Raw genomic sequence first — 27,170 nt, 5'->3', positions numbered from 1 at the left:
ACTTGTCTTGCCATGTGCACACTTAGTAGGTCAAAGCAGTAATCTTAATGGGCCCCGTTTTAGAAGCTGAAGGTTGTAAATAATATTCATAGTTTTAAACATGGATGAAAATACGGTGCAGTACACTGAGGATGTGTTTCTGTATGTTCAAATCTTATGGAAAATCTACTTTAAGTGCTTTACTGCTGTTCACTGATATGTTATATATAGTACTCGTAGTAAAATGACATGATGATTGATGAATGCAGGTCAGAGTGGTACATTTCACTGATGTAAACTGCAAAACAAGTCTCAGAAATTAGTTTTTAAAATTTGATCAAATACTATTCTAAATAAATGTTCACTGATCCGAAGGTTGGTGGTTCGAATCCCGCTTTCGACATAAACATCATTGAGAGAGCATGTAAAAATATGACCATTTACCATTTATTTATTCATTCGTTCATTCATTCTGTAGTTGTTTCCTGATACAAGATTAAATTATGACAGTAAAAACTCAACACATAACATAGTAAACATTGTCTTACTCGTGTATATACATATTTTGTCCTTCAAAAACATGATGCAATCTCTTCTCTGCACTTGTTGCCTGTGTTGTTATGATGTAAGATGTAGGCTGGTTCATTGTATCTCCTTTTTAAGTGGGAACAGACAAGTCAAGTTGTGGCGGTCAAGGTTCATCAGTTACATGCATTACCGTGACGCCATCTGTTCTGGCAGGAATGAACAATCAAAAACAAACAAAATACAGTTTGGAAGAGGCAGAAGCAAAGAGACACAAAGGAAGGAATATTACTGTTAAAAATAATATAGAATCCAGTCAACAAATACATGTTCTGTAGTTGAAACAGAAGCATCGCTGCCATCTGCTCATATACTCAGTCTGTCAATCACGCCATATATTAAGCGCTATACTTCACTAAGGCTGCGTACTTCATATATCACTTACTTTATTATAGACACAACATACTGGTAATAAAACAATATAAAGTATACTGAACGTTAAGCTTAAAGTCATAGGTTTTCTTGTTGGTTTCTTGTGATAGTAGCTGTGGTAAATATTTATTATCATTTTGTATCAGTTAAGAGGGAGTTTGTGAAAAATTGAGAAAAGTACAAAAACAGAGGGAGTAATGGAGAGTTTTAAAACAAAATACCTCTATGTCACGAACACTGAAAATTACATCAAAAATCAAGGACAATTTACACTCAATGAACACATTTTTCTGACAGTTTAAACACTTTTATTTATATTTATCAAGCCATAACTATTGTTTAACTTGGACATGTTTTGGCCCTTGTTAATATTATGGTTGCTATAGGTAACAGTTATGGAGGTATAGAATTATGTTAATGCCAATTTCAAGGCGTAGATTAGTTAAATATTTATTAGGCTCTGAAATTAGCATAGGTGTTAACATTGACACATAATGATGTACCTTTGTAAACAAATAAGAGTCCTCTAATGAAGTTTTCCTCACATTTATAAAGTGTTTAACGTAAAAACCTCATAAACATCACTTTACACCGGAAATGGTCAAGCAAAGCAGCAGTAGTGGTAGAGTTAAGTCTGTCACCATAATTACTATTTCAAACTATTCATTTTAGGGGTCAATATTTATCATTAATAGATTTCCTTTGTACTAATGGGGTCCTTTTGTTATTTTTCTGTACTATAGTTGGATTTTGGCTGTAGATCACCGATACTGCATATATGGAATTGTTTTCACCGATATATACCGTACCTCAAAGTCTGCTATCATGACAGGTAAGTAGAAGTAGTAATATTTACAGCAAGTGAAGTGTGCATGTCAGAACAGGTTATCTTGTCACAGGTTTGAGTGCGATTCGAGAGTCTTATGTAATGTCCTTCTGTGGCCTGAACCTGTTTTACTGATAAGAACAGGTCAGTGAATTCTAGTTTACGACATGATAAAGGTGCTCACTCATTTAATATCCTATCACACTGTATGAGAGGTTTATCACAGGCTCTGAGTTACATTTAAGAGCGGAGCTAACGAGTGAACTTTGAACTTTGCGGCCCAATAAACTCTGATCAGATAGTCACTGTGTGGATAACTAGTATCGCCTTTGATATTTGAATTTGATATTATTATTTAAACGTACACTATGTAACTTTGTAGTGGATGGTTTGCCCCGTTCTTGTGTCCATCTCCAATCCTGCATTTATTTAATTACAGTGGTTCTTACTGCAAAAAAAAACAAACAAAAAAAAAAACTTTGAAAACATGCATTCTTAGTGTGAGTGGGGTCACCTCTCCACACACAGACCTGACCTGTAACCTGGCTTCAACTGCTGTTAAGAAGTGGACTAAGTGAGTGTGATGTCACCTATCGCGTTCAACTCCAGTCAAATGAAGCTCGTAGAGGCTAGCGGTTATAGGGGCCAATTTGGAGTTCCCTATTTGGAATTCCGAGTGAGAATATCACAGCAACCAAAGAGCCAATCCGGAGCGAGGCTGTTGAAGGTAACGCCCCTTTTAACCTGCACCACTGGTTTAACAGGGAGCAGGCGCTTAGCAACGCTGTCAATCAAACCTGTTGCTAACACTAGCAGGAGCGACCTTGGGGAAAGAAGGCGCCTGATTTGTCTGTTATTAATGTTCATATCTTGATTTATGGACACAATAGCGAAATAAAAACCTCAGGATCATGTAGAGCGGATTAATACGAACATTTTAAGACCAAAATGATGAGCCTGACAGCAGCAGTTATAGAGAGAGCGGTAACAGTTTTCCAAAGAAAAAAGTGTAAAGTGAAAAGTGAATAGGAACCAGAGCCGGAAGTGCACATCCATGCTCATTTCCTATTTGAAATGCAGTGGCTAGCAGGTTAGCTATGTCCATTTATATATACAGTCTGTGGTTCTTACTGTGAGTCAGGTCACCTCTCCACACATAGATCTGACCTGTAACTTGGTTTCTTGGCTTCAACTGCGTTTAGACTTAGGTTTAATGCCATACTGTGGGGTTCTATAGGGGCTGGAGCCTCTCTGTTCAGGAACTCAGATATTTGTTACCACGGTTAATGAAATAAATACCACACTTGGGAACATTCCAGGAAATACAATGACATCTCTGTGGAGAAAAGCAATTACCAGAAAGGTTTGCAGTGCATCTTTAACTATTCTTTACCTTTATTAAACCTAGTTCTATTGAAAGAGCATATTTTCTGTTGGGTCATGTTTTTTCCACATGTAACTGTGTACAGACAGCGAGGCCACGTGTGTAATCCTGGGTTGGCCTGCAGCATCTGTCTTTGTCATAAATCTGAGTGAATTTATAGAAGGAGGCCAGAGGATCCTTATGTAACTGTGTCATATAGAGCCTATCATAAACATCCAGCTGTCACTCAAATGAAACTAAAAACACAGGGAAGAAACACTAGACTATGTACATTTCACAGCTACAACATCAACCACAAGGCAGCACAGAGCATACAGCAAAATAGATGAAATGGCAAGAAAAGTATCTATACGATTTGTGTTTCAGTGATTCAGTGTATTTTGCCACAATGCCATTATTCACAAAACATGATTTAAAGGTCACCTGAGTGTGCCGGTGTATGCATTTGGCGAACTGAGGTGAGATAAACCAGTACGAACATTTGAACGTGTATTGCGTAGCAGACCCCATTTTCTTCTCTTTTTTGCGTAGCCGTGGTGCATGATGGGATATAGCAGTGCGCGAAGTGTGCTCGGATACACTCTTCAGCTATGGCCGATCTCCATGGAAACGCTGGAAACGCAGGGCACATTTGTCCGGTGCATTCGTCGGGTGCATGAAATGGGACAGGCCTTGTCGCACCGGAAGTTACGTAATGCCCTTCGATGCACACTTCAAACGGTGCATTTAAGGGCATTTTGGCGAATTGAGACAAGGCCACAGTCATATCTTCGTGAAGTGTTGGGATGTGTGTATTCTGGATCCCAGGCAATTTTTTTTTTTTTTTAAACCAATTTCTAAAAATATCCAAAATACCCTAATAGGCTTATGTCAACAAAATAAAGGGATACATTTAAACCAAGAACTTTTTATTTATTTATTTATTTAGGATTATTGGGATTATTCATGTAGCCTATGGGAAAGTATTAACTGATGAAAAACCTGTAATTATGTAGGCTAAGTAAACACAAAAAAGTTTCAGTAAAAGTTAAGATTTTTTCCACATTTACCTCCCCTTGTTTTTAGCCTATTCAGTCAAACTTAAATATATTCAAAGGCAATATATATCATGCCCCTTTTTTCTTCTAAATAATTTTGGTGCATTATGGGTAATGTAACATGTGTGTCCTTGGTAAATTAACCACCTTCTAACTAAACAGAGGACACATGTCAGAGTAGTGAGTGATGACCTCAAAGGTGTTGTGCAACTATGGAATTACTATTAACTAGTCACCTGACAAATCCATACTATCTGCCCCTGTATTTTTAAACAGGATATCGGTCTGGGCACCACTCCCTCGTCGTGCCTCAGGCCAGACAGTAGGCTACCGTGCAATCAGATTTGTTAATTTCAGTGATGTGTGAAACAAAGTTGCTCATTGGTCACTTATCATTTTGAACACAAGGAAAATTCTCTCACCTCAAACTTTAGTGTGTTGCTTATTGAAACCCACCGAGACACAGGCAGAAACATGCAAAGTCCACACATAAAAGCTCTATGTGAAGAGTACACAAATGATACAACAGTGACCTCTTAATCAGGAAAACCAGGTAATGGAAGTTGATGTTATTAGATTGTAACTTTTCTATATATTTCACAAGAAATATTCCACTGAACAAAGTGCACTGAACACAAAGGACAAAAACTGTGAACTTTATTTTAAGTAACTTTTATTATTTTATTTATTCACTCAATTGGCATTTGACAAGAATCACAAAAACAAGTGTGCTTCAAGAATTTTATTTGAAAGATTAATTAGTTTGTTCTTTTTCGCTTGGTTAGTGAATCATCAGAACATATTCTTTTGAACATATTTGGGAGGGAGTAGCAAAAACTTTAGCTCAGTGCTTCTCAAATAGTGGGGGACCCCAGGGAACATGCTTTTCTTTTGCTGTACTAGAATAAATTTTATTGATTTTGTTGGGGGCATATTTTTGCGTATTTCTTAATTTTTTGGTTTTTTGTTTTTTGTTTCACAACACTAAAACACAAGAACCACACTATTTACAACAAAACTACAGAATAATAACCTATACATATATGTATATATGTATTTTAGGGACATTTTCAGAAGGGTCACGTGACGGTGTAGTGACCTGTTTTGTCGGCATCTTACATGGTTTCGCCAGACAGTAGGGGAAGCGTACGGCCCCAACTGCATCCCACAGCATCTTGTTTGTCTGTTGGCTGTTTCTACTTGAAAATTTAAAAACCAACAGGTTCAAGGAGCGTATCACACACATGGGATAAGGCACTAAAGAGCAGAGTAGGGCACGCACCCTCTGGGGGTGAAAATGTGTCATATTAAGTTATTGATGCAACTAAAACAATGAAATCAAAGTCTCTTTTTCACATTGTTTATGTATATATGTGCCATGTGTGATAACTCCACATCAGAGAATAAATCACAATTTTCATATTTAAAAATCTTTCTATTGTCCCTTTAAGCCCTGCGTGGCTTATACTGATCCCATCCAAAAGCCCTGCCAGTAATTTGTGACACATGCACCCATATGATCCCACTATATACGGCCATTGGTTTTGCATGAATGTACCTCTGTCATAACATTCATATATGAAGTATTCAGTCTCGGTGAAGAATCTTACAGTGATTGGCAGACTGCAGACTTTGAACCAAGGCTAGAGGGTTTAGCACAGTCACCATCAGAGCTAATCCGGATCATCACAGACCGCATAGATGCTCCCTTATGTCAGCGCGTGCGAGTCCCGTCCTGTCTGGGGTATTTTTGGATCAGATGGTGGGGCATGTGTCTGTAGGATGAACTGGGGGTGACTGTACTGAGAGTGGAAAGAGAAAACCCCCCTACAGCTGATGTAAGAGCGGTCCAATGTGCCAAGCAGGTCACAGAAATGAGATAGGATTTATAGAATATAGACTGTAGGTCAAAGTAGTGGTGGGTCACAGCTGAGATTTTTTTTTTTTCTTTTTTTTTGTAATTATTTGCAGTTTACTGATTACTAACAGTACAACACTTAATAACAACAGCTTTAATCGTATCAGTATAGCATGAACGAAAACTTCTTAATAAAAAAATAGTTTATTCAGTTTTTATTGCTCAAAAATGCTCTGAAAACATGTAGCTTCTCCATAGATCTGACCTGTAACATGGCCTGACTATTGTCATACTGTGAAACATCCCATCCACTCCACCAAAAAGGTTACGTATTGTAGCTTTAATTGCTCTGTAAATCATGCCTGAGTTGAGGAATAGCTCATTTTACAAGTTTTTAGGATGGAAAAATGACTAGAACATGCAAACTTCACATTTAAAATTTTAATTTGGCAATGGACGATGTAACTAGTTCAGTAAGAAAATGTACAGGTATTGGGGCAAAAAAATACTCAGATAAAAGTATTGCATGAAAAAAATCTACTGAAGTAAAAGTATTAAAGTATCTGCTTAAAAATGTACTTAAAGAGTAAAAAGTACCAGTATTTTACACAGATTTTTAGATCTTTTAAATGTAGTGATTTTGATAAAGATTTGTGCTGAATTTTCTTTATCAGAAACAATTAAATCAATCGTTTTTCCTGGCTGTTTTTATTGGTATATTTGTGTTTGTTCAGCCTTTTCAACAGATCTCAAACTATAATAAAACTACTTTTATTTTTCAGTCCTGTCCAAACATGCAATGGAGTATAAAGTACAGGTACATTCTCTCAAATGTAGTGAAGTAAAACGTATCCACTGCAAAACTGACTTAAGTAAAGTACGTATATTTAAATTTTGTACGTACATTTTTATTACTTTTACTTTGTTACGTTCTACCACAGAAATTAGGTACACTTTTGTCATATATATTCCCATAACGAAATCAGATCACTCCCAAACAGTAACATCTCTGTTTGCATGCTAATTCAATAACATGACAGAAATCAGATTATAGATTATAGTTTTTAGGTGTTCATAGCCACTGTATGATTTAGTCAGAGTGGCTCAGTGGTAGAGCGTTTGCCTATTAACTCAGTGGTTTGTGATCCAATACACGCTCAGAAAAATACACTTTAGGCAACACTCTGGACCAACCTCGCCTTCAGTGTTTGTGCCAACCTGTGGGTCAGTGGATCTGCCTGTTCTACCAATGATGTTTATGTTGAGAGCGGGATTAGAAATGGCAAACTTTGGATTAGTGGATTGATTTCCAAACTATAATTGTTAGTTTGACCCTTTGTTCCATTTATGCTGTTCTTACTTTGCTGTTGTAACAATGCGATTACCTCATTGAATAAATATTGTTTTTCTTATGCGCATAGTCGAAAATAAGTCTGTTTACATTCCTAATCTGTAAGGTTTTTACAGTGATGGACTTGACTTTGTTGTGCAAGTTTCAGTTTGGTGTCAAAATCAAAAGCAGATGTCAGTTATGTAATGTGCAACGTGCCGGGGTTTGATACATGTGAAACATTAAAAACAATGAGTGGAAATCCCACAAGGGACCTGATTTTAAAGACGTGCAAATGTTTGGAGAGATATTCTGCAGTAAAGGAAATATAACCATGAACCATGTTATTTGGATCAGTCATGCAGAGATTCAGTTTTTCATGATGAAGTTAACAGTTAGCCTTTCTAGCTAATGTTTTATAGGCAGGACAAACAACACGTGTAAAGAATTGTGCAAGTTGGACACGCATTTTAACTTTGGATGAACCGATGACCTCAGATAATGTGTTTATTTAAATGCTTGTGTCTGCTTTATAGCTATAATCTATGACACACGTGGATCATTGTGTTTTTTGGATGTAATTCGGATGTTTTAAATTGCAATATTCATCTAAAACGACTTAATAAAAGAAACAAGTCCGTTGCCTTAGCGTTAGAAAACTGTGGTGCCCAATGGGAGCTGACGTCGCCGTAATCGTCATCACAGCAAAGAGTCGACGTCACTGATGGATAGCTGCAGATCACAGTAGGGAGCTGCGGATTTTAAAACAATTTCTACCAAAATAGCTATGCAATGCTGCAGAATCCTACATACATAAAGAAAATTCAACTAGAAAACGATGCAAGTAAAGAGCAGTGGGCGTGTACCGGTGAAAAGAAGAGTTGATCGGCAAAATGGCGTCTTGAAAATAAGCGATTAAAGGTTGCTCAAACATGCACGAATCACTCCAAATACAACTTGATGAGTAAATGGTGAAGGGAAACAACTACCACATGGTTACAAGCTTCGAAATTTTGCTCCGCTTTGATGGGTCACGATGTCCTGCTTACTTTTCTCAGTGTTCTTGATATGCCTGAATGATTCACAAGCGAGTCAAGGTACAGGTCAGATCTACGGAGCGATAACCTTGACCACAGTGAGAATGGATTTCATAACATTCCAACTAATGAAATCTCCGTGGAGACAAGAAAGTGGCAAAACAAAACGTTACAGTGCAGCTTTACGGTTTATGTTTCTTATATTTCAACTTGACCTCAAAATATGCTGTAGTTTATTTTAAATGGAGATTGGGGCAGGTAAAGTTAAGCTGTTAAAACTTGAAAGAGGTTTTGAGGTAGAATTGCAACATGATGCTTGAAAAATGAGCAATAATGTACAGAAATGCAGTATTTGAAAATGTAACTACATAAACCATCATTACATTGGCCTTGTTGTATTTTTCCCTCACAAACCAGTGCCAGGTCCATAAGGAGGTCTGCGTTTATGTAAGTCGAAGCTAGAGGTCAGGACATTATGTACCTCAGTGGATCACCGAAGGATTAGGACTAAACCAGGACTAAACCAGGACTTTAAATCCCCGTGAGGACCACTACTGACCCACACAGCTCATCGCGGAGTATGGGGTCTGCTGCATGCTGGGAACTTTATAGGGATATTCAATAGGTCATATTTTGAGGGGTAGAATTGGGCCAGGTTGATAAAGACTCCTCTCTGCTCCTCACAGCACAAAGGCTCTTGGTTTAAACGTGTGTAATGTGCATGCTGTCCCCGGTAGGTGCTCCAGTTTCCCTGTTCAACCTAAAACAAGCTCTATTTAACCTAAAAGAAGACATGTTGTGCTATTTTATATTCAACTACATCATGCATAGATCATCATTTTGCATTTTGTTCTTGATAAACTTTACTGATCTAAAAATATATTTTAAAAAAACAACAACAGGTTAACTGACTTCCTGTGCAAAACTGCAGAAGTGAGAAGCCTGCCTCTTCATAGTGACAAGCAGCAGATTTTCACTGATGTGGTTTTACTGTGGCTGTGTGACATTTTTGAAACCGATACATGTATGGACTAGGTTCTGACTTTAGTACAGAGTGGGAGGAAATCATAGACTGTATATATATAAATGGACATAGCTAACCTGCTAACGGCCATGTTCCATATAGGAAGTGAGTGTGGGCGCATTTGTAGCTCCATCGACTCTGCCTTCAATTCACTTTATATTGAAAAACTGTGGCCTCTCTCTCTGTAACTGCTGCTGTCAAACTCGTCATTTTGCTCTTAAAATGTTCGGATTAACCCGCTCGAATGATCCTGTCCGTAAATTAAGATATGAACATTAACATGAACATCGGCCCTGCTCGTGTTAGCAACAGGTTTGATTGACAGCGTTGCTAAGGGCCCACTCCCTGCTAAACTAGCTTCTTTATACAGTCTATGGCGGAGATAGTAAGCGAAAACAGGCTTTTTCTGAGCGTGCACGCCTCAAACACGGAAAAATACAGGATTATTCAAACATGCAAATATGATAATGATGAAAAAAGAGGTAATCTAATGGTGAAGGACATTACATTACTGTTTATGTTAATACTATGTCCCCTTTAAACCACACAAAGGGCCAATCCTCCAGCTAGCTACTCCTAAGAGCTTGGTCTGATGAAGGGTCACACTGCACTTGATAACATCACCTCTGACCTTGAAGAATGGGTCGAAGTTTTCCCCCGGTTTATCTCAATTAGCTACATTGTAAGTTGTGTATCCCAGTGATTTTCAAAAGCACAGAGGGGGGCGCGACCGTCTCAGGGGGTCTCCAGATCATTTGAGGTGAATTGGGAAACTTATGTAACCTGGATTTTTAAGGCCTGACATCTTTCAAAGCTGTGACTGTGGGTTTCTATTTGCTGCCTATAAAAAACGAAACTCATTTTGACGCTTTTTAAAGTGCAGGCGACTGTTTAACTGTTTATTTGTGCTGGCTGGTCACAAATGACAATGGTTGCTATGGGGGGTCAGTGTTAAAAAGGTCTTCCCAGTGCTGAAATCCTGCCCTCCACTTGTAGATGGGAGTCACTCGGTTAGTAGTAGGTTTGCTTACTTTGTCCCATTTCATTTGTCATTTGAATCATTTTATTTTCCTGATTTACTGTATGCAGCTAAACAGATAAACATTTATAAACCGTTATTTAGTTACACTTCAGTTAAATTACCACACAGCACTTTGTTAATTTAAATATACTTCATTTGCTAAAACAGTTAAATCAGTTAAATCCATACATACTCATACTTACCTGGCTCACCATTCAGAAAAAGAGGAGCCGTGCCCAATGTCGGCCATTTTTGTAGTCTTTTGTTGAGGTCATGGGTCAGACCATATAGAGAGGTAATCTGTTTGGAGTCATTTGTGTTTTTTATGTATTTCTATATTTGAGTTAAGTGACCTTGTGTTTCCAGCTTTATTTTAAACACATTTGTTAAGGGGCTTGAACCATTTATGTACTTGCAAAAAATGGACTTACCTAGTGGGTGGGCTTGTGAGTAGTGAGAAGAAAACCTGCCTGTTTCAGTTAATTATCGGGACTTCAGTGTAATGTAGTGTAGTTTATGTTGTTTTCTTGACTTTTGCATTTCAGCCTTAGTCATCTATTAACGAAGCCCATCTGGACACTTGTTATGTCAGTCTGCCTCCTACCACATCGGGCCATCTTCCCCACAGAAATACACAAATCTGATCATATTGACGCTGATATAGCTGCAGATGGCAAGGCAAGGCAAGTTTATTTGTATAGCACAATTTGTACACAAAGTAATTGAAAGTGCTTTACAGAATAAGAAAGACATTAAAACAGTGCAGGATAAAACCCTTTCAGTCATTTGCACAGCTAAACGTAACTGTTTTGAGCCTTGATCTAAACATTGTCAAAGTAGAGGCCTGTCTCTCATCTTCAGGAAGACTGTTCCAGGTTTTAGCTGCACAGAACTGAAACACTGATTCTCCATATTTAGTCCTGACTCGGCACCCGCAGGGGCTGGGTCCCTGAAGCCCTCGGAGTGTGAGATGGTTCATGTGGCACTAACATGTAAGAGATGTTCTTTGGTGCTGGTCCATGGAGAGACCTGTTCACAAGCAGAACTGCTTTAAAGTCTATTCCCTGAGCCACAGGAGCCAGAGACCTGAGCACAGGACACATGTGCTTGTACTTCCTGGTTCTAGTCAGGACCAAACAGCAGTGTTCTGGATGTACTGCAGCTGTTTTAATGCTTGTTTGGAGAGGCCAGGGAGCAGGACGTTACAGTAGTTTAACCTACTGGAGACAAATGCATGGATAAGTCTCTCTAAGTCAGGCTTTGACAGTAAACCTTTGATTTTTGCAATGTTTTGAGATGGTAAAAAGCTGCAGATGTTACTGATTTGATGTGGCTGTTGAAGTTCAAGTCTGAATCCATTATTACCCATAGACTTTTAGCAGTCACCTCCAGAGACTGGACACTTTCTCTATGTTTCTTTGGGCCAAAGACTATGATTTCAGTCTTGTCTGAGTTTAGTTGGAGAAAGTTGTTTCACATCCACACACTGATCTGTTGGATGCAGAGTGAATCCACTGGTCCATATTTACCTGCTGCAGTGAGACATAGATCTGAGTGTCATCTGCAGAGTTGTGGTAAGACACATTATTGCTGCGTATTAACTGGCCTAACGGCAGTGTAGTGTGGACAGAATGGTCACAGGAGACAGGGGTCTTTTTATGCAGGTTTAGTGCACCTTTAAAACAGTGGAAAAAGGCATAAATTAGTGCACAGCAACGCTTGGTCTCCCAGTATGCATCCTGCCCTGTTCTGACAGTGGGACAGAGGCACCATGGAACCATAGTACATAGTAATAAGTGTTGATACTAAAATAAAAAATAAAACATTTTACAAGGTTATTCAAAATTGAAAATATAACAAAATAAACGTTTTATCACTAATAGGTTTTGAGAATGTTCATAAAAAAATATTTTGCTACAGCAGCATGTAAAGGTTGAATAACAGGGGTCCCAGGATTGGCCCCTGGGGCACTCCACAGGTCAGGGACATTTTGTCTAAGGCATATTTTCCAGTTTCAACAAAGTACTCCCTGTCTTCTAGATAGGACTTGAATCAGTTTAGTGCAGTTTAGAATCTTATTGCTTTTACGTGCTTTTTTGCAGAATGTAGTATCATTGTAAACTATAGTAACTTTTTTTTTATATTTGTTCCACATATAAACGTTCCTCTGTAGTTTTGTCCTTGGGGGACAGACAGTGGGCTGTGGGAGGGGCTGTCTCTGTCACATGGTGATCTTGTGACTATTCTCTCCCACATCTCGCCTGAAATGTAAAAGTATGACAGCACACTACAGCAACTATATTTACACAGTCATAAAAATCTGACAACTGGAGTAAACAGATGAACTAATAATGACCCAGTCAGATCTGGTTATTGGTGTGTTTACATTCAGAAATCTACTCATCTAAAAGAGCAGGAGTACATGTGTAAGTTCATGAATGGATTTTTAGAGTAATCCAGTGGTGGAAGAAGTACTCAATTGTGTTACTTATGTGGTACTTAAGTATAAGTACAAATACTGGAGCAAAAAATACTCAAGTAAAAGTATCACATGAAAAAATCTACTTAAGTAAAAGCATTAAAGTACCCATTTAAAAGTGTACTTAAAGAATAAAAAGTATTTCCCACAGATTTTGAGGTCTTATAAAGTTTCAAGATTTGTGCTGAATTTTGTTCAACAGAAACAAATCATCATTTTTTCTGACTGTTTTTATATTTTTGTTTGCTTAAAATAATGAACATGTTAAAAATAAACTCTCAGCCTTTTCAGCAGATCTCAGACCATAATAAAAAATACTTTTACTTTTCAGTCCCGTTCAAAAATGCAGTGAAGTAGAAAGTACAGATATTTGCTCTCAAATGTAGTGAAACAAAAGTAAAAATATCTACTTTAACATCTACTTAAGTACAGATGCCCAAAATTTAACTACTTAACTACTTTTACTTCATAGCATTCCACGACTGGAGTAAGTAATATTTGGAAGACAAATCTTTTTTTATTTTTTTATTTAAATCTTTCAATCATTGTCGTTGCAATGTGAATTTGTCTTTTTGGTTTATTTCTGTTGTAGCACAAACCCAATGTAAATAATCATGTAAATAAAGAAGAAACATGAATGAAAAAGTGTGTCCAAACTTTTGCCTGGTGGTGTGGGTGTTATACAGTTTTATTTAGTCTAAACCATCAGAAGTTACAAAACGTGCTGTTCCCTGCTCGTCTCACACACCTGGAGCCATGAGACGTTCCTCCACTCACAGGTCTCCATGGTCTTATATAACACAGAGGAACACTGCATTTTTGTACCGCTCTCACAAGATCCAGCTGTGAGAAAGCGCGCTATGGTGGCCCTGAAGGTCAAACCCTGATACAAAAGGCAAGGTAAAAGAAAAACACAATGGGGCACTACAAGGGATGGAACAAGATCCCCTGCCAAAGATAAAAAAAAATAAAATAAAATACCAGAAGGTCTTCTCTCTGACTGTTTGTTAATTTATTTTGCCACCAGTCTGAAAAGTGCAAAGCAGTATAGGCTTGGTCACATGAGACATCTGGAGAGTGCACTCATCATTTTATTTAACTTGTCTCCATGGAGATGTGTTTCTTTTGACTTGATGTTCCACAGTATAACATTAAACGTATCTAATTCCATGGAGGCAAGCAAGAGGATCTCCTATGCCATGTTACAAGTCAGATTTGTGGAGGCAACCCACTCTCAGTAATAATACATGTTTTTCAATGTGTTTTTGTGCAATAAAAAACATGTAACTCAATAATTGCATGAATAAAAAAGGTTTATATTTATATTGTGGAACATTTCAGGCAAAAGCAATAACATCGATGAAGACAAGAGGGAAGTGGACCCTGCACAAGAAAAGTTACATACTGCATCTTTAATGTCAACAAACTGTATAATGATGATGAATGTACAATTTATATTCAAATTTTTTATCTTGAATATAAATATATGCACCTATAGACCCCTGAGAGTTGAATGTAGAGAAATGTTTATTTACATCCAGCCACATTCACTGACTCCTCTGTCTGAATGTGATTGTTAACTGGTGGCGCCCTCTAGTGGATGCATTTTGTAATTACAATGTGCACAATTGCCACCAGGGTTTTTTTGTATGGCCACGAGGGAACCAACATTTTAAAAATCCTATGAAAAGAATCAGGCCATCGTAAATAGACAGCTGTTTAACATTAATAATAAAACAAAATTACAATATTTAATACTGTCAAGAGGTAAAAACTATTTTCAAAGGCTCCTAAAAGAGCAGATTAAAAATTTAAAAAACTTAAACGTTTAGTGTAATCTTCCAAACAAGGTTATTGATGAAAAATGTGCAGTTTTGTGTTTATTTTTTGTCAACTCACTGTTTATATGAGATACATAACTTAACCAAGACATTTACAGGCAGGTTTTAGATCATTCTGATAATCAATAATCCCCCAAAATATCAGGCTAATCAGATGGATCAGCCAATTGAAAAATAAAGGGAAAATAAATCACATGAAAAACATATGGATTTCTGCAGAATCTATGAGCAAAGCACCAAACTCTGTTAATCTGTGGTGAGATAAATTTGATTTTATTTATAAATGATAGGTGACCAATGAGCTCTTTTGTTTCACATGTCACTCAAAAAAACAAAAACAAAAATAAAAACAAACAAAAACAAAAACAAAAACAAAAATCAATACAGAGATATCATTCTGGATTTGCGACACAAGAAAACTACACTACAATTTAGAAAAGTGTGTTCATATTTTCATTGTGGGTCAAAACAGACAATGATATTTTTTAAACAAAATGATTTATTGAGAATGTTCTGAAATGCATTTTACATATTCAAAAAGACTTTTATTTTACATTTAAGACAAAGGTATTATGTATGGCCTATGTACAGAAGTTACCTGAATGTCACCAGCAAAAAGCAACGAGAACGACATGAGAACGATATAATACTGTTTGTCTTGGGAACAGCCATTTTAAACCTTAAAAACAGTTGAATTGGAGGAGTACTTTTCAATAAACGGGGCCTATAATCTTTTCCTCAAGACCCTATTTTTTATAAACAGGGAAATAAAAAGCAATTATGTTTTAAATCAAAATTCAAAGTTTGATCCAACAATAAAACAAATAGAAAGCTTCACATGGACTGTTTTTCATGGCATAAAAGATGGGCACAGCATCTGTATCAAGTCTCAAAACAACTTTTGATACAGAAAGATAATATATTTTTAAACAATTTTCCAAAAAAGAAAACTATTGAAATATTTTGTGAAAGTTTTTGTGCAACCCCCAAGACTCTCAAAGTCCATGAATTATTCCCACAACCTGAAAATATTCACTTTGAGCAAATTCCAGTCCAGGTGTTGACAAAAGTAGAAAAATAATCCTATAGGAGGTGGGTTGCTGTAGAGGTTGTGGTTTAGAAAAACAGAGCAGACATGGTTCCTACTTCGCTCTGCTCTTTCACAAAGATCTCAAAGTATTGGTAAATGATGGTGACAGCGAGGAGGATCCCAGTCCCCGATCCGATAGCACCCAGGAAGTCGGCCATGACAGAAAGACCTCCAATACACAGGCCTCCGAACGCAGCCGCAGTGGGGATGTACCTGAGGAGAGGAAAGAAAAACAAAACAGGGGTTATTAAGAGAGCATTAACTAATGTTCTGTCAGCTGCACAAAAGAAGAGTTTAGCTCAGAGTTGACACCTTTTGTTGTTCTTGTAACTGCTTTTATATGTGACACTTGGTTGCTATGCCGACAAGTTGATGTGAAGGTTTTTGGCAGTCACTGATCTGTTTTGGAGACTGGCTCTAGTGAGTTGAGACTGCTGTTGTTTTTCTCTTATTTTGGCATAGATTATGGCCTACACTAGCCCTCGTCTTCAGAAAATAATCAACCAGAAGAAATTCAGTGTGTTTCCTTCCACCAGAACACTACAATCTCATGTGTGCCTGTTCTTAGAATTTAAAATCCATTGAAAGTTTCAGGGTTGGAAGAAAAATCTAAAGAAACTACAGAAAAGGTATGATCGTTTTTTCAAATTAATTAGCCTCAAACAGGATGCATATTATTAACTTATTGACTATTAACTTGGGGATTATCCAATGAGTTTTATGACAGTAATAAAACCAATACATAGAACTACATAAGCAGAGTAAAAAAGGAATCTTGAATTGAAAAAAAGACTGGAAATGGACAATACAACATTCCACTCGTTCATCACTTGGTGTCATGAACTCACCTGTTGAGTTCATGAACCATTGATGTTTCTCTGTGGCCTCTCATCACCATCTGCTGCTCCTTCAGCTGCTTGGCAACCTGAAAACAAATTATTAAAATAGGTAAAAAAAATATTAGCTACAAAAATAAATTCTAAAATGTCTAAAATTGATTCCCAAGTTCTCACGTCTTTAGCGGATGATCCAGAGACTTCGATCCACGTTTTGGAGAAGAAGGCACAAGAGCCGAGCATGAAGACGATGTAGATCACAGCGTGGACCGGATCCTCCAAAACTGATCCGAAGGACTCAGGAGGGGAGAGGTAGTAACAGAGCCCCCCCACAGGATAGGCCCGCGCTGGACCTCCGGAGGTAGCATCCTATGGGAAAAGACAGGAACCGGGTTAAAATCAGTGATAAAAATTTTAAGCGTTTTGAAAATAAATCCACATCATTGCACAATCTGGACTCTGGTGGTGATATTTATAGTGTAATGATCTGATATTTTGGAACGCGGCGACTAGCAGGTTAGCTATATCCATGTCCAAAATGTAATGAAAAACCCATTGTCTGATACTCACAGACCAGGTGCCGAGCAGGTTGACCAAAAAGTTCCCGCTGAACCTCGTGGAGAGCATTTGGGAGATGACGTAGAGGTTGGAGACCAGGGCAGACTGCAGGATGATGGGGATGTTGGAGGTGTAGAAGAGTTTGATGGGGTAAGTGTTGTACTGTCCTCTGTAACGTGCAGACTTAATGGGCAGGTCCACTCTGAAGCCCTGAGGAAAAAAGACAGAAATGCATCAGGAGAGGGTTGGGGAAAATATCAAACTGCAATTTTTCTGACAAGCATTAAGATTAGATTTGTGATTTACGTTTTATTAATACAATTCTGTTCAAACACGTCCAGTAGAATTGAAAAAAAAAAAGACAGAAAAAGGCTTATGAACTAGTAAAGTAATACAAGAATCACAATTTAGAATATGTTTGTACAGAACTAAACTAGCAACTTTTAGGCAGAATAAGACTTTTGTTGAAATGATGGTATTTTTTAAAATTACAGCCCTGATTTATATTCATTCAAAATTACAAAATTACAATTTAGATTTGATAAAGACAATTCTTACAGCCCCGTTTTTTTCTCATGACTAAATGTGAGTCAGTTAGGTGTGTATACTTGGTTGACTTCATTATGATGTGGTGATCTGTTTGAGTGAACGAATTACATTGGAGAGGAATGTTCCAAATAAAGCTTTAAGATCACTAACGCAACTAAAAAGGTAGAGTTTATATATTTGACCCCACTTTAGTTTTACTACTTTGAGTATAAGGCATAGACATAATACACAAATGCGCCAACTTGTTTCTATTATACCTTATTATGTTTATATTACTGTGTATCATTTTATCTTTTGTATCAGTATAGTTCTTTGTTTTTGCCTCTGGATGATGCAAGGACAGATCAAAACAAACCTACTGCCACATAGAGGTGTACAGATGCCAATATACAAACTCTTATGTTGGGTACTGAGTAACAAAACAACCTTTGGCACATGCCTTTAACACGGGTTTGTCTTAGTAACTGGAGCTTTATTCAAGTAAGAACTTTCATGGCTCAAATCAAAATGTATGTTGTTAGGTTTTTAAAAAAGGGATATTTTAAACTTGCTGTAAAAAAAACCAAAACACTAGTGAAATGGCCAAAAATAGCATAAGTAGAGAGCCTGAGGGCCAAGAAAAACTAGTCAAACATTTGAACTCCAGGCCATAGTTTGAACATGCCTGGCTTAAAGTGATATTTACCCATTTTGTGGTTGATTTAACAGTCCATTCATCTAAGTTATAGACACAATACAATACAGCGTTTCTCTATAGGTTCTGTTGTTGCTATGGTGACACAAATCATTTTCATTTCTATTAATTTTATACATTTAATTTCTATCTTTTGTGGTGTTTGGATGTCATTTATTGCCTAGATTTAATCCTTATGCAGTTCCCTTTTGCCCAGTGCAGTTACTTTCACATGTTTATGATAAGACAATTGTCAAAAATGTGTGTTTTGTTTTGCCAATGGATAGTCCAGGTTGTTTTTAGACTATGGAGGGCAAGAATTTTAGACTATGAGGGGCCACCATAGTCTCCTCTGCACCATTTTTCGATCTGTTATAATATTTCCTCATCAAAAACATAACTAGAGTTGTGTTTTGTTTCATTCACACATGTTTAACACACAAACCCTACATAGTTAGTCCTTCTCTCAAACTTAAAACACTCTGTTCCACTTTGTGATGTCATGTGGTGATACAGAAAGTGCTCCACTGTGTTTTTAAACTCCATGCACCTTCACTAGACGCATTTAGATACTTTCAGCCTGAGAACTGCCAATCCCTATTAAACAAAAGGGTAAAAAGGTAGGTGTTAACTTAAGAAATACCACTTCATGACATCACAAGGTGGACCAGAGCATTTTGAGCTTCAAAAGATGTAGACAGCCAAATGCAGTGAACATACACAAAACATATGTGAATGAAGCAAAACACAACTCCAGGTATGTTTTTGAGGAGGTAACAATATTCTGACATGGTTAAAAGTTCATAGAAATCTATTTTGTCTAATTCTGGACTTTAATGAGAAACAACGGATTTAAGAATGTTACTAACCTGGAAGTATATGACGACGGCGAACACAAAGATGGTGGAGATGAGGTTCATGAGGTTGGGCAGGTTCTGTCTGTAGAAGGCTTCTCTCAGAGCGCGTACTTTGTCTGTGCGAGTGGCCAACAGGTGGAACAGGGCGATGATGGCTCCCTCAAACTCTGTGCCTAAAAACACAACAATAGGTTTTAGATTTAGATCAACAATCCTCAAACTTTTAACAGAATCTTTTTGGAGAATGAGACAAAAGTGGGTATTTACAGTGGGGGATATAGAGCCTTGCATCGACTTTGATTTTTATGAATAACACCATAAAGAACTTTGGATTATGCCATACTGGAATATAATGTTGTGGGGTTAAACATGAGTGTGGTATCAGCTTCCAAATTTCGGTTCAGTCGATATCCTGGTTGGACGTATAAATCGATGTAATAAGACCACAAGTTGTTCTGTCGTTACTTGAGCTATAACTAACAGCTACACAACACATTTGGATCAGTTTTGTCTTATATATATTTCCATTAAACTAAAATTTAAATAACTTTTACACTGATATCGGTTGATATTGGGTATTGGTCAATACTTGAAATCTATAGTATTGAAATCAGTATCGAAACTTAAAAAGGTGCCATCAAATAAAATTAATAAAGATGCACCGCTCCTGCTTTTTCAGATACCCGAGGATACCTTAGAATAAAAGCAAGTTAAAACAGTAACACACATTTACAACAATTTAAAATTACAATGAGAATAATATAACAAAACTGCAGTTGACTGAAGAAATATTGTGGAGACACTGGTATAATTGTCTTTTTAAAACATAAATATTTACGGTTTGTATTGTTACCGTCCTTGTCCGTTTTAAAAATGGACCATGAGTCTGGAATAAAGATGAATTGAAATATTTATATAGTTATAGTCTGGTTACAGTGAATATGCAGATTTGAAGAGGTATGTTATGAGTTGTCTGGAACATTTTAACCTATCCATCTGAGACAGCCAGAGTTTGGGGGCAGAGTGGCTGAATGATTTGGCCCACATTGTTGCCAGGTTTAAAGTCATACAGTTTATTCATTTCAGGCAAAGCAAGCACATCCATGGAGACAAGCAGGTTGCATAGTCTCCACACATTAATACTGATAATAGTAATTAATAATATTGTTTTGACTATTTGTATATCTGCATAAGTAAGACATGAACCTGCACAGGACATTTAATACCAAATATGTCACTTATAGAGCGACGTGCAGTCATATTTGTGTACGTGATTACCTCGGCCGGTGTTGACGGTGGTGGGGCTGAAGGCCTTCCACACAATGGTCTCACAGATGTTTGTAGCGATGAAGAGCGAGATCCCTGAACCGAGTCCGTATCCTTTCTGCAGCAGCTCGTCCAACAGCAAAACGATCAGACCGGCTACGAACAACTGAGAAGAGGAAAAACCTTTAAGATATGAACAAGACTTTGAACCATTGTGCCTGAATACAACAGGAGCAGAGCACACTTTGTACCACCACTATTTCTTTTATATTTAAGTTTAGCTCACTTATGTTTTTAGTTATTTTTCTCAAGGTGGACTGGTAGTCTCCATGGAGATGTTAATGTTCCACAGTATGGCATTAAATGTGTCCATCTGCATGTATTTAATTGCATGTGTTTACTGCTTAAAACACCTCAGAAAAACTTCTCTTAAGATAAATAAGTTTAATGTCATATTGTGGAAGCAGTCACATTCTCCGAGGAAATAAGCAAAGTATTTAATTTAAATCTGAGTTTTCAAATAATCCATAGTAACCGCATGATACGGAACTATACATATAAGGAGAGGACATCTAGAAGTTTAATTTATAGCATTTATATTAAGTACATTTAGGTAAAATTAAAATGAGACTACTCTGACATCAGCAATGTTTTGAGATTTTCAAAGTGGGAATTCACTGTTGTTGCGTCCATTTACCAATGTCATGTAAACTGTGTGCTCAGCTTTGTAAACCAGCCTCCTGTTCTCACCTGGATGATGATCAGCAGACAGACCCCAGCCCCCATCTCTGAGGGGTCTCCGTACATCCCCGTCATCACGTACACGATGGACTGACCAATGGTGATAATCATCCCAAACACTGTAGCAGCAAGACAGCAGGGGTAAGACCATGGATCAAATAGATTTTATTATGTTCCACAATGTTTCACACGTTTTACACCTAACTATTGATACTTTTCAGCTGATGTCATCAACATGCCTTAAGGGTGTGATGCTAACAGTAGGCCCTGCTCTGTCTGAAGCTCTGTTGGACTTTAATCTAAGCTTATTTTAAAAAAGTCTGACAAGAAGGAACTGAATTAGGTGAGCTGTATAAAAAAAAGTCCCTTACAAATAAAATTACAGTCGTATCACCAAGGTAAGTGCTGAACATTCCACCATAAACATAAATGTAGAACACCCCCAGCATGATGTCAATGCAAAGTATGAATTGGTGGTTTTCTCTACTCTCAGATGGGGATCAAGAGTCAGATTTCCCTATTGATTATATTGTACACTGCTATGAAATATTTAAAATGAAAATTCACAAAAATTACCCCTCATCATTTCAGTGACTAGACCCTAGAACTGTTATATTACAACAAAAATCTACATTTTATCAATATTAATTTTAGCTGCCCCATCTGTATTAAATATTATTGGCCTATAGAATGTTTTGATGTGATCTGAAGCCTAACATAACTTTGTAGTATGAGCTAAACTTACTAAAGGAATATCAAAATAATGTCATTGTGTTTTATTGAAACTTTTAGGTCCAATTCTGTCTTGTTGAGTGGAGTTTTGATTTTTAACAAAGTTTGATTTTTACAGAAAACACATTTTTAGTGAATTAAATATATGTAATTACTCTGTTAGGGCTGTGTTTTTTTTAATCATTGTTTGAAAAGAAAGTGGGAGCAACTGAAGTAACACAGGTTAACACATGCCTACAAGACCCTGTGGGCACGCTTTTATGATCTCTGCGAACAAACTGTTAATTGTTCAATCCTAATGAAATTAAATGTTAGGCTTTACATCGAGTTAAATTTAACTTACATTTCTGTGCGCCGTTGAAAAGTGCCCTGTCTTTTGGTGTGTCTCCAACTTCAATGATTTTAGCTCCAGCAAGTAACTGCATGATAAGACCAGAGGTGACGATAGGAGAGATACCCAGCTCCATAAGAGTACCTAGAAAACACAAGAGATAAAAGCAGAATATTTTAATGAAAAACAGAGTACTTGTAATAATAGAATGTTGCAATTGATAATAGTTAGTTAATTACCTCTGTTTGAAGCCAGAATTACTCTCATCCAGTAGAATGGATCTGCAGAGTCCGAAGACATAATACCAAAAAGAGGAATCTAGGAAGGAAATCACTGATAATTAGTCACTTTGTATATCTATTGTGTCATGTAATTACTCTATAATCACGTTTGACTAGAAATATAATTATGAACTTACCTGGCAACACACCAGGAAGATGAATAGCGTGATAGCGGTCCATAATACCTTTTCTCTAAACTGGATCTGTAAATTAAAATGTAAAATACCAGTAAGTTATAGAATATTCAAGTCTACCCAATAAAAGACAATTTGTGTGATAATCAGAAACACAAACCTTTCGTTCTGGTTTCTGGATTTCTGGCAAAACTGCACAGAACGGCTTTATCACCTCTAAGAATTTTACTGTAAATACAAAACCAGTATATTAGGAAAATCAGTTCACTTCTTCAATTGTACAGTACGTGGCAGAAACAAGGCAGGGGGCGGAGTGAAACCTGGCTCATTTGATTTAATTGAATACTTTGAATAAACCCACATTTCAACAATAGTAAACTTAAACATTTACTAAAGCATCTTAATGAGCACAATGGTTGGGTTTGCGGTGGGTAAAATACGATCAGGGAGCAACAAGGTCAACTTTACGCACGGATCCTTATGCGTCGTCATCACTCCGCTGTCACTACATCTGAATGGGATGCTAAGTTGAGGAAGCATTGAATCAAAATAACCCCAAATGTCCACGGATACGACATTAAACGCCAATAAACACTTGCATTAAATCAACTTCTGCAGGCGTCTATCCAGCTAATTAAATTCACTGATCGTTTAAAAATGAGCTCCAAAGCATGAGGAACGACTGGGTAGCATTGAAGCTAACATGCTATCCAAGTAAGTTAGTTGAAGGAAATCTTGCACGAGGAGCACATTTTTCAGCCTTTGAGCCATAGGAATAGTTTATTAGGTTGTACTTACTACCCATGGTGTCCTAAGGTCCTCCTATGTCCCTCCGATCGCTGAATAGGGCACCGTTGGAGAGTATTCAGGCTTTTAGTGGGAGAGACGCCGGGGAAAAGAGGAGGAGATAGCCGAGAGACACGTCACCATACGGGCAGACGAGGGCGCATTTTTAAAGGACTAGCTAAAACCATGAGTTGTACTAAACCAGACCTCTTATTTGTCACACGTAGATAAGTTTTACTGTAGGCGGTTCAGCTGCTCAGTTGTGTTTGGTGTCCTACTCAACTTCATACGTGCCCAAACTGCAATATCCAGTTTGAGTTTGTGTGGCATTCAAAGCATTAGCCTTTGTATTAAAAAAAAAAAAAAAAAAAAGAAAGAAAGAAAGAAAAATGTACTTAGTTTTAGTGTCAAACTATTTTCAAGTTAAAATAAATAGTGATTGGTAAATAATGAAAATAAATAGTGAAAAGTGAATCTATTTGGATCCCTAAATGCTTAAAGTATTTTATAATCATTAGTGTTTTATAGCATTTTATTAACCAAAACATAATTGTATGTTTCCAGTAATCTAGTAAAATAGGATTGCATGCATAAAATTTATTACTGAAGTATCAAGTTTGTGAAAAAATGCAGTTATCAAAGTAAATGTATAACTTAACCGTTGTAAATGAGAGCTTGCAATTCCCACAGTAAACAGTGTGGGGCAGTAGTGCGCCATGGAGCTGTGTGCGCCGCAGGCAGACAGTACCGAAGAAGAGTATGTCACTCATGGATGTAGCGGCACCGTCTCCTGCTAATACGAGAGTTATCAAATTTTACAGCTGATCCCGGGGTTTATTTCTCTTTAGGATGACCTTATATGGATCGCGTTGTTAAACCTGAACGCGAGGATTCTTTATAGAAGGAGTGTAACCCAATAAAAGTTGAGAAAATGCCGACGATTATAGAAGAAGGTACCCACGCTGTGCTAGCCGGCTAACTTCAAAATCATGTGTTTTGAATGAAAAAAATACATAGATTAACTAGCCTACTGAACTATATTTGTAGTCCGTTCTGGTAATGTAAACGTAGCTAGATTTATTGCATATTTTCATTGTAATGTTGTGTAAAAGCATCCATCCAAGCTATGCTAACAGTTTCTCCCATTAACCTTGACCAGCTACAGGCTAAATGTTTGATGTGTACTCAGTGGGCACAGCTATGAACGATGCTAGCTTTTGTATCCATTCAAAACACTGTCCTCGTGCTAAGCTAACCATGTCCAGTCTCCCAATCTTTATTAAAATGTGGCTTCGGTCAATGGAGATAAAAACTGTAACAAAAGTTTTACTTGGTTTTGTGCAACAGGGAAAGACACGATCATATTTGTCACCAAAGAAGACCACGAAGCTCCAAGTAATGCTGAACTCGTGGAAGAAGATCCAAATGATCCGTATGAAGAAAGAGGTGAGCTTTTTTTTTTTTTTACATTTTGTTGCTGCCAGTGCCTGAATCTCTCTGTCACTGTTTTGGCAATGTAGGTTGTTTTTTTCATTGTGTACCACTGGATCTGATCCCAGATTGGACCAGTGCAAGCTGTTGTTTCCTTCGGCAAAATTCAATACTAATAGATAATGGAGCAGACTGACAGAGTGAGTCTGCTAATCTGCCAAACTTGGCACATTCAAGGCAAGGAGGATGAAGTGTTTTGCCTAAGGATACTTTAAACAAATCGTCCTTGCTTCTGTCAGTCTACTCCAGGGTTGCTGAAGATCTAGAGGTAACTTACCACCACTGAGTAAGAATAATAGTAGTACATAAATAATGACTAGAGTGTAGCATTTTGGCTATTCAATATTGGTGTGAAAAGTTTGGGCATACCTGTTAAACATATATTTTTCTGCTCCATCCAACCACAAACTTCAGTAGTTTTCATGTTAGTTGAGTCATGATTATTGTGATTGTTACAGACTTATATTTATCCCCATCTCCTCTTTTCTCAGGCCTGATTCTTCCCAGTGGAGAAATCAACTGGAACTGCCCGTGTCTGGGGGGCATGGCCAGCGGTCCATGTGGCTCTGAGTTTAAAGAGGCCTTCTCGTGTTTTCACTACAGTAAAGAAGAGGTGAAAGGCTCCGAGTGTCTGGACCAGTTTAGATCCATGCAGGAGTGTATGCAGCGCTACCCAGAGCTCTACCCACAAGAGGACGAGAAAGACGAGAAAGACAAGCAAGAACAAGCAACTGAGAGCGGGGCAAATGCTGCATCTGAGGGACAAAAGGACAATGATACAACAGAATCTGAAGTTAAGAGCTAACACTGAAGATTATTGGAGCAGGGATTCAAAGAGAATACTATTTGGGTTACAATAGTATATAAAATGAATTATAAGTGTGACTAGGGCTGCAACGGTTAACTGGAATAATTGTGACTATAGAAACAGTTATGTAAACAGTGTATCTTGATAAGCAAAATCTGACACTTACACGCATGGAAAAGACATTTTACTGTAAGCCAAGTTTATTTATATAGCACAATTTGTACACGAAGTAATTCAAAGTGCTTTACAGAATGAGAAAGATATTAAAATCACAATACAACAAATACGATGGTAGTATTAAAGGTGAACTGTGTATCTTTTCTGGTGGAGTAGTAATCGTTCACTTAACTGATTAATTGAAAAGAAAATTGCTGACTATTTGGCTACTAAAATAATAATAATAATCATTAGTTGCAGCCCTAGTGTGATTGACTGCTTGTTATATTGTGAGTCAGTGCTCTTGTTAAATGCAGCTCTATGCTCAAACTCTGTTACATCCCATCTCCGTTTACCCTGTGTTCCCATTGGTCTGCCTCAGGGTGACAGGTTGATTTAACCAATCACAGTGAAGTGTGATTGGTTAATTCATTGCTTATTTATCATAAATTGTTTTTCAAAATGCCAAAATTGTAGCAACATGTTACCCTGGTGGCTTCTTTTAAATAGTCAGTCTAAATGTATCGATTTTCACTCTTTTTAGTTGACTCGACCAGAAAATCTATCGATGAAATTTAGCTAAAAATGACAGTTCCAAGCCTAGTTCATAATTTGACTATAATGATGGCAGTTTAGCATCAAACAAGAGATAAGTCTGTTTTGTTGTTGTTGTTTTTTTTCCATTTCTGATCTACCATAGTTGAATGCTAGTTTAATAATTAAGCATAAAACACTGTACTGTAATCACAACTTTTTTCTATGAAAACCGGATCATTTCTGAACCTACAGTGAAACATTTACTTGAACACAACTTAAACTGTAATGTGTGAGACTTTTATAATTAAAATAGCTTTACCACTATTTTTGATTTGCCTTGCTTTAATGTGATCTTTCTGTGCAGTTTATTTTTAAAGCTGCAGAATAAGGCTATTTTGTACTCTTTCTGCCCCATATTAAGAACTTTACTGTAGGTGAGGGGTGTATTTTATGTTTCAAACCCTAGAAAATGTTTAATCTGACCATGGCTTTTTTCAGCTTTGTAAAACTGGCTACACAAAAACAATAAAACTATAAAAGGAATAAGTTCTGTTTGTGTCACTACTACATT

General features: G+C 37.2%; 2 protein-coding genes across 2 annotated transcripts; one reads left to right on the top strand and one right to left on the bottom strand.

Moving 5' to 3' along the window:
* Positions 1-14,821: 14,821 nt before the first annotated feature.
* sec61a1 (SEC61 translocon subunit alpha 1) lies at positions 14,822-23,767 on the bottom strand. Its single transcript, XM_033965936.2, has 12 exons — positions 23,620-23,767; positions 22,982-23,049; positions 22,825-22,890; positions 22,646-22,724; positions 22,419-22,550; positions 21,353-21,462; positions 20,615-20,768; positions 19,349-19,509; positions 17,270-17,467; positions 16,877-17,068; positions 16,712-16,788; positions 14,822-16,076 (listed from the first exon to the last, which is right to left on the bottom strand). The coding sequence occupies exons 1-12, from the start codon at positions 23,624-23,626 to the stop codon at positions 15,890-15,892; spliced, it is 1,431 nt and encodes a 476-aa protein (XP_033821827.1). The 5' UTR covers positions 23,627-23,767; the 3' UTR covers positions 14,822-15,889.
* Positions 23,768-24,351: 584 nt separating this feature from the next.
* On the top strand, positions 24,352-27,117 carry chchd4b (coiled-coil-helix-coiled-coil-helix domain containing 4b). The gene is made up of 3 exons (XM_033965937.2): positions 24,352-24,560; positions 24,955-25,053; positions 25,590-27,117. Exons 1-3 carry the CDS (start codon positions 24,539-24,541, stop codon positions 25,901-25,903), a joined length of 435 nt encoding a protein of 144 aa, XP_033821828.1. The 5' UTR covers positions 24,352-24,538; the 3' UTR covers positions 25,904-27,117.
* The last annotated feature ends 53 nt before the right edge of the window (positions 27,118-27,170 follow it).

The sequence above is a fragment of the Periophthalmus magnuspinnatus genome, chromosome 5 (assembly GCF_009829125.3).
Source record: "Periophthalmus magnuspinnatus isolate fPerMag1 chromosome 5, fPerMag1.2.pri, whole genome shotgun sequence".
Classification (NCBI taxonomy): Eukaryota; Metazoa; Chordata; class Actinopteri; order Gobiiformes; family Gobiidae; genus Periophthalmus; species Periophthalmus magnuspinnatus.
Note: the sequence above shows the minus strand (reverse complement) of the source record. Positions and strands in the feature narration are given on the sequence as shown.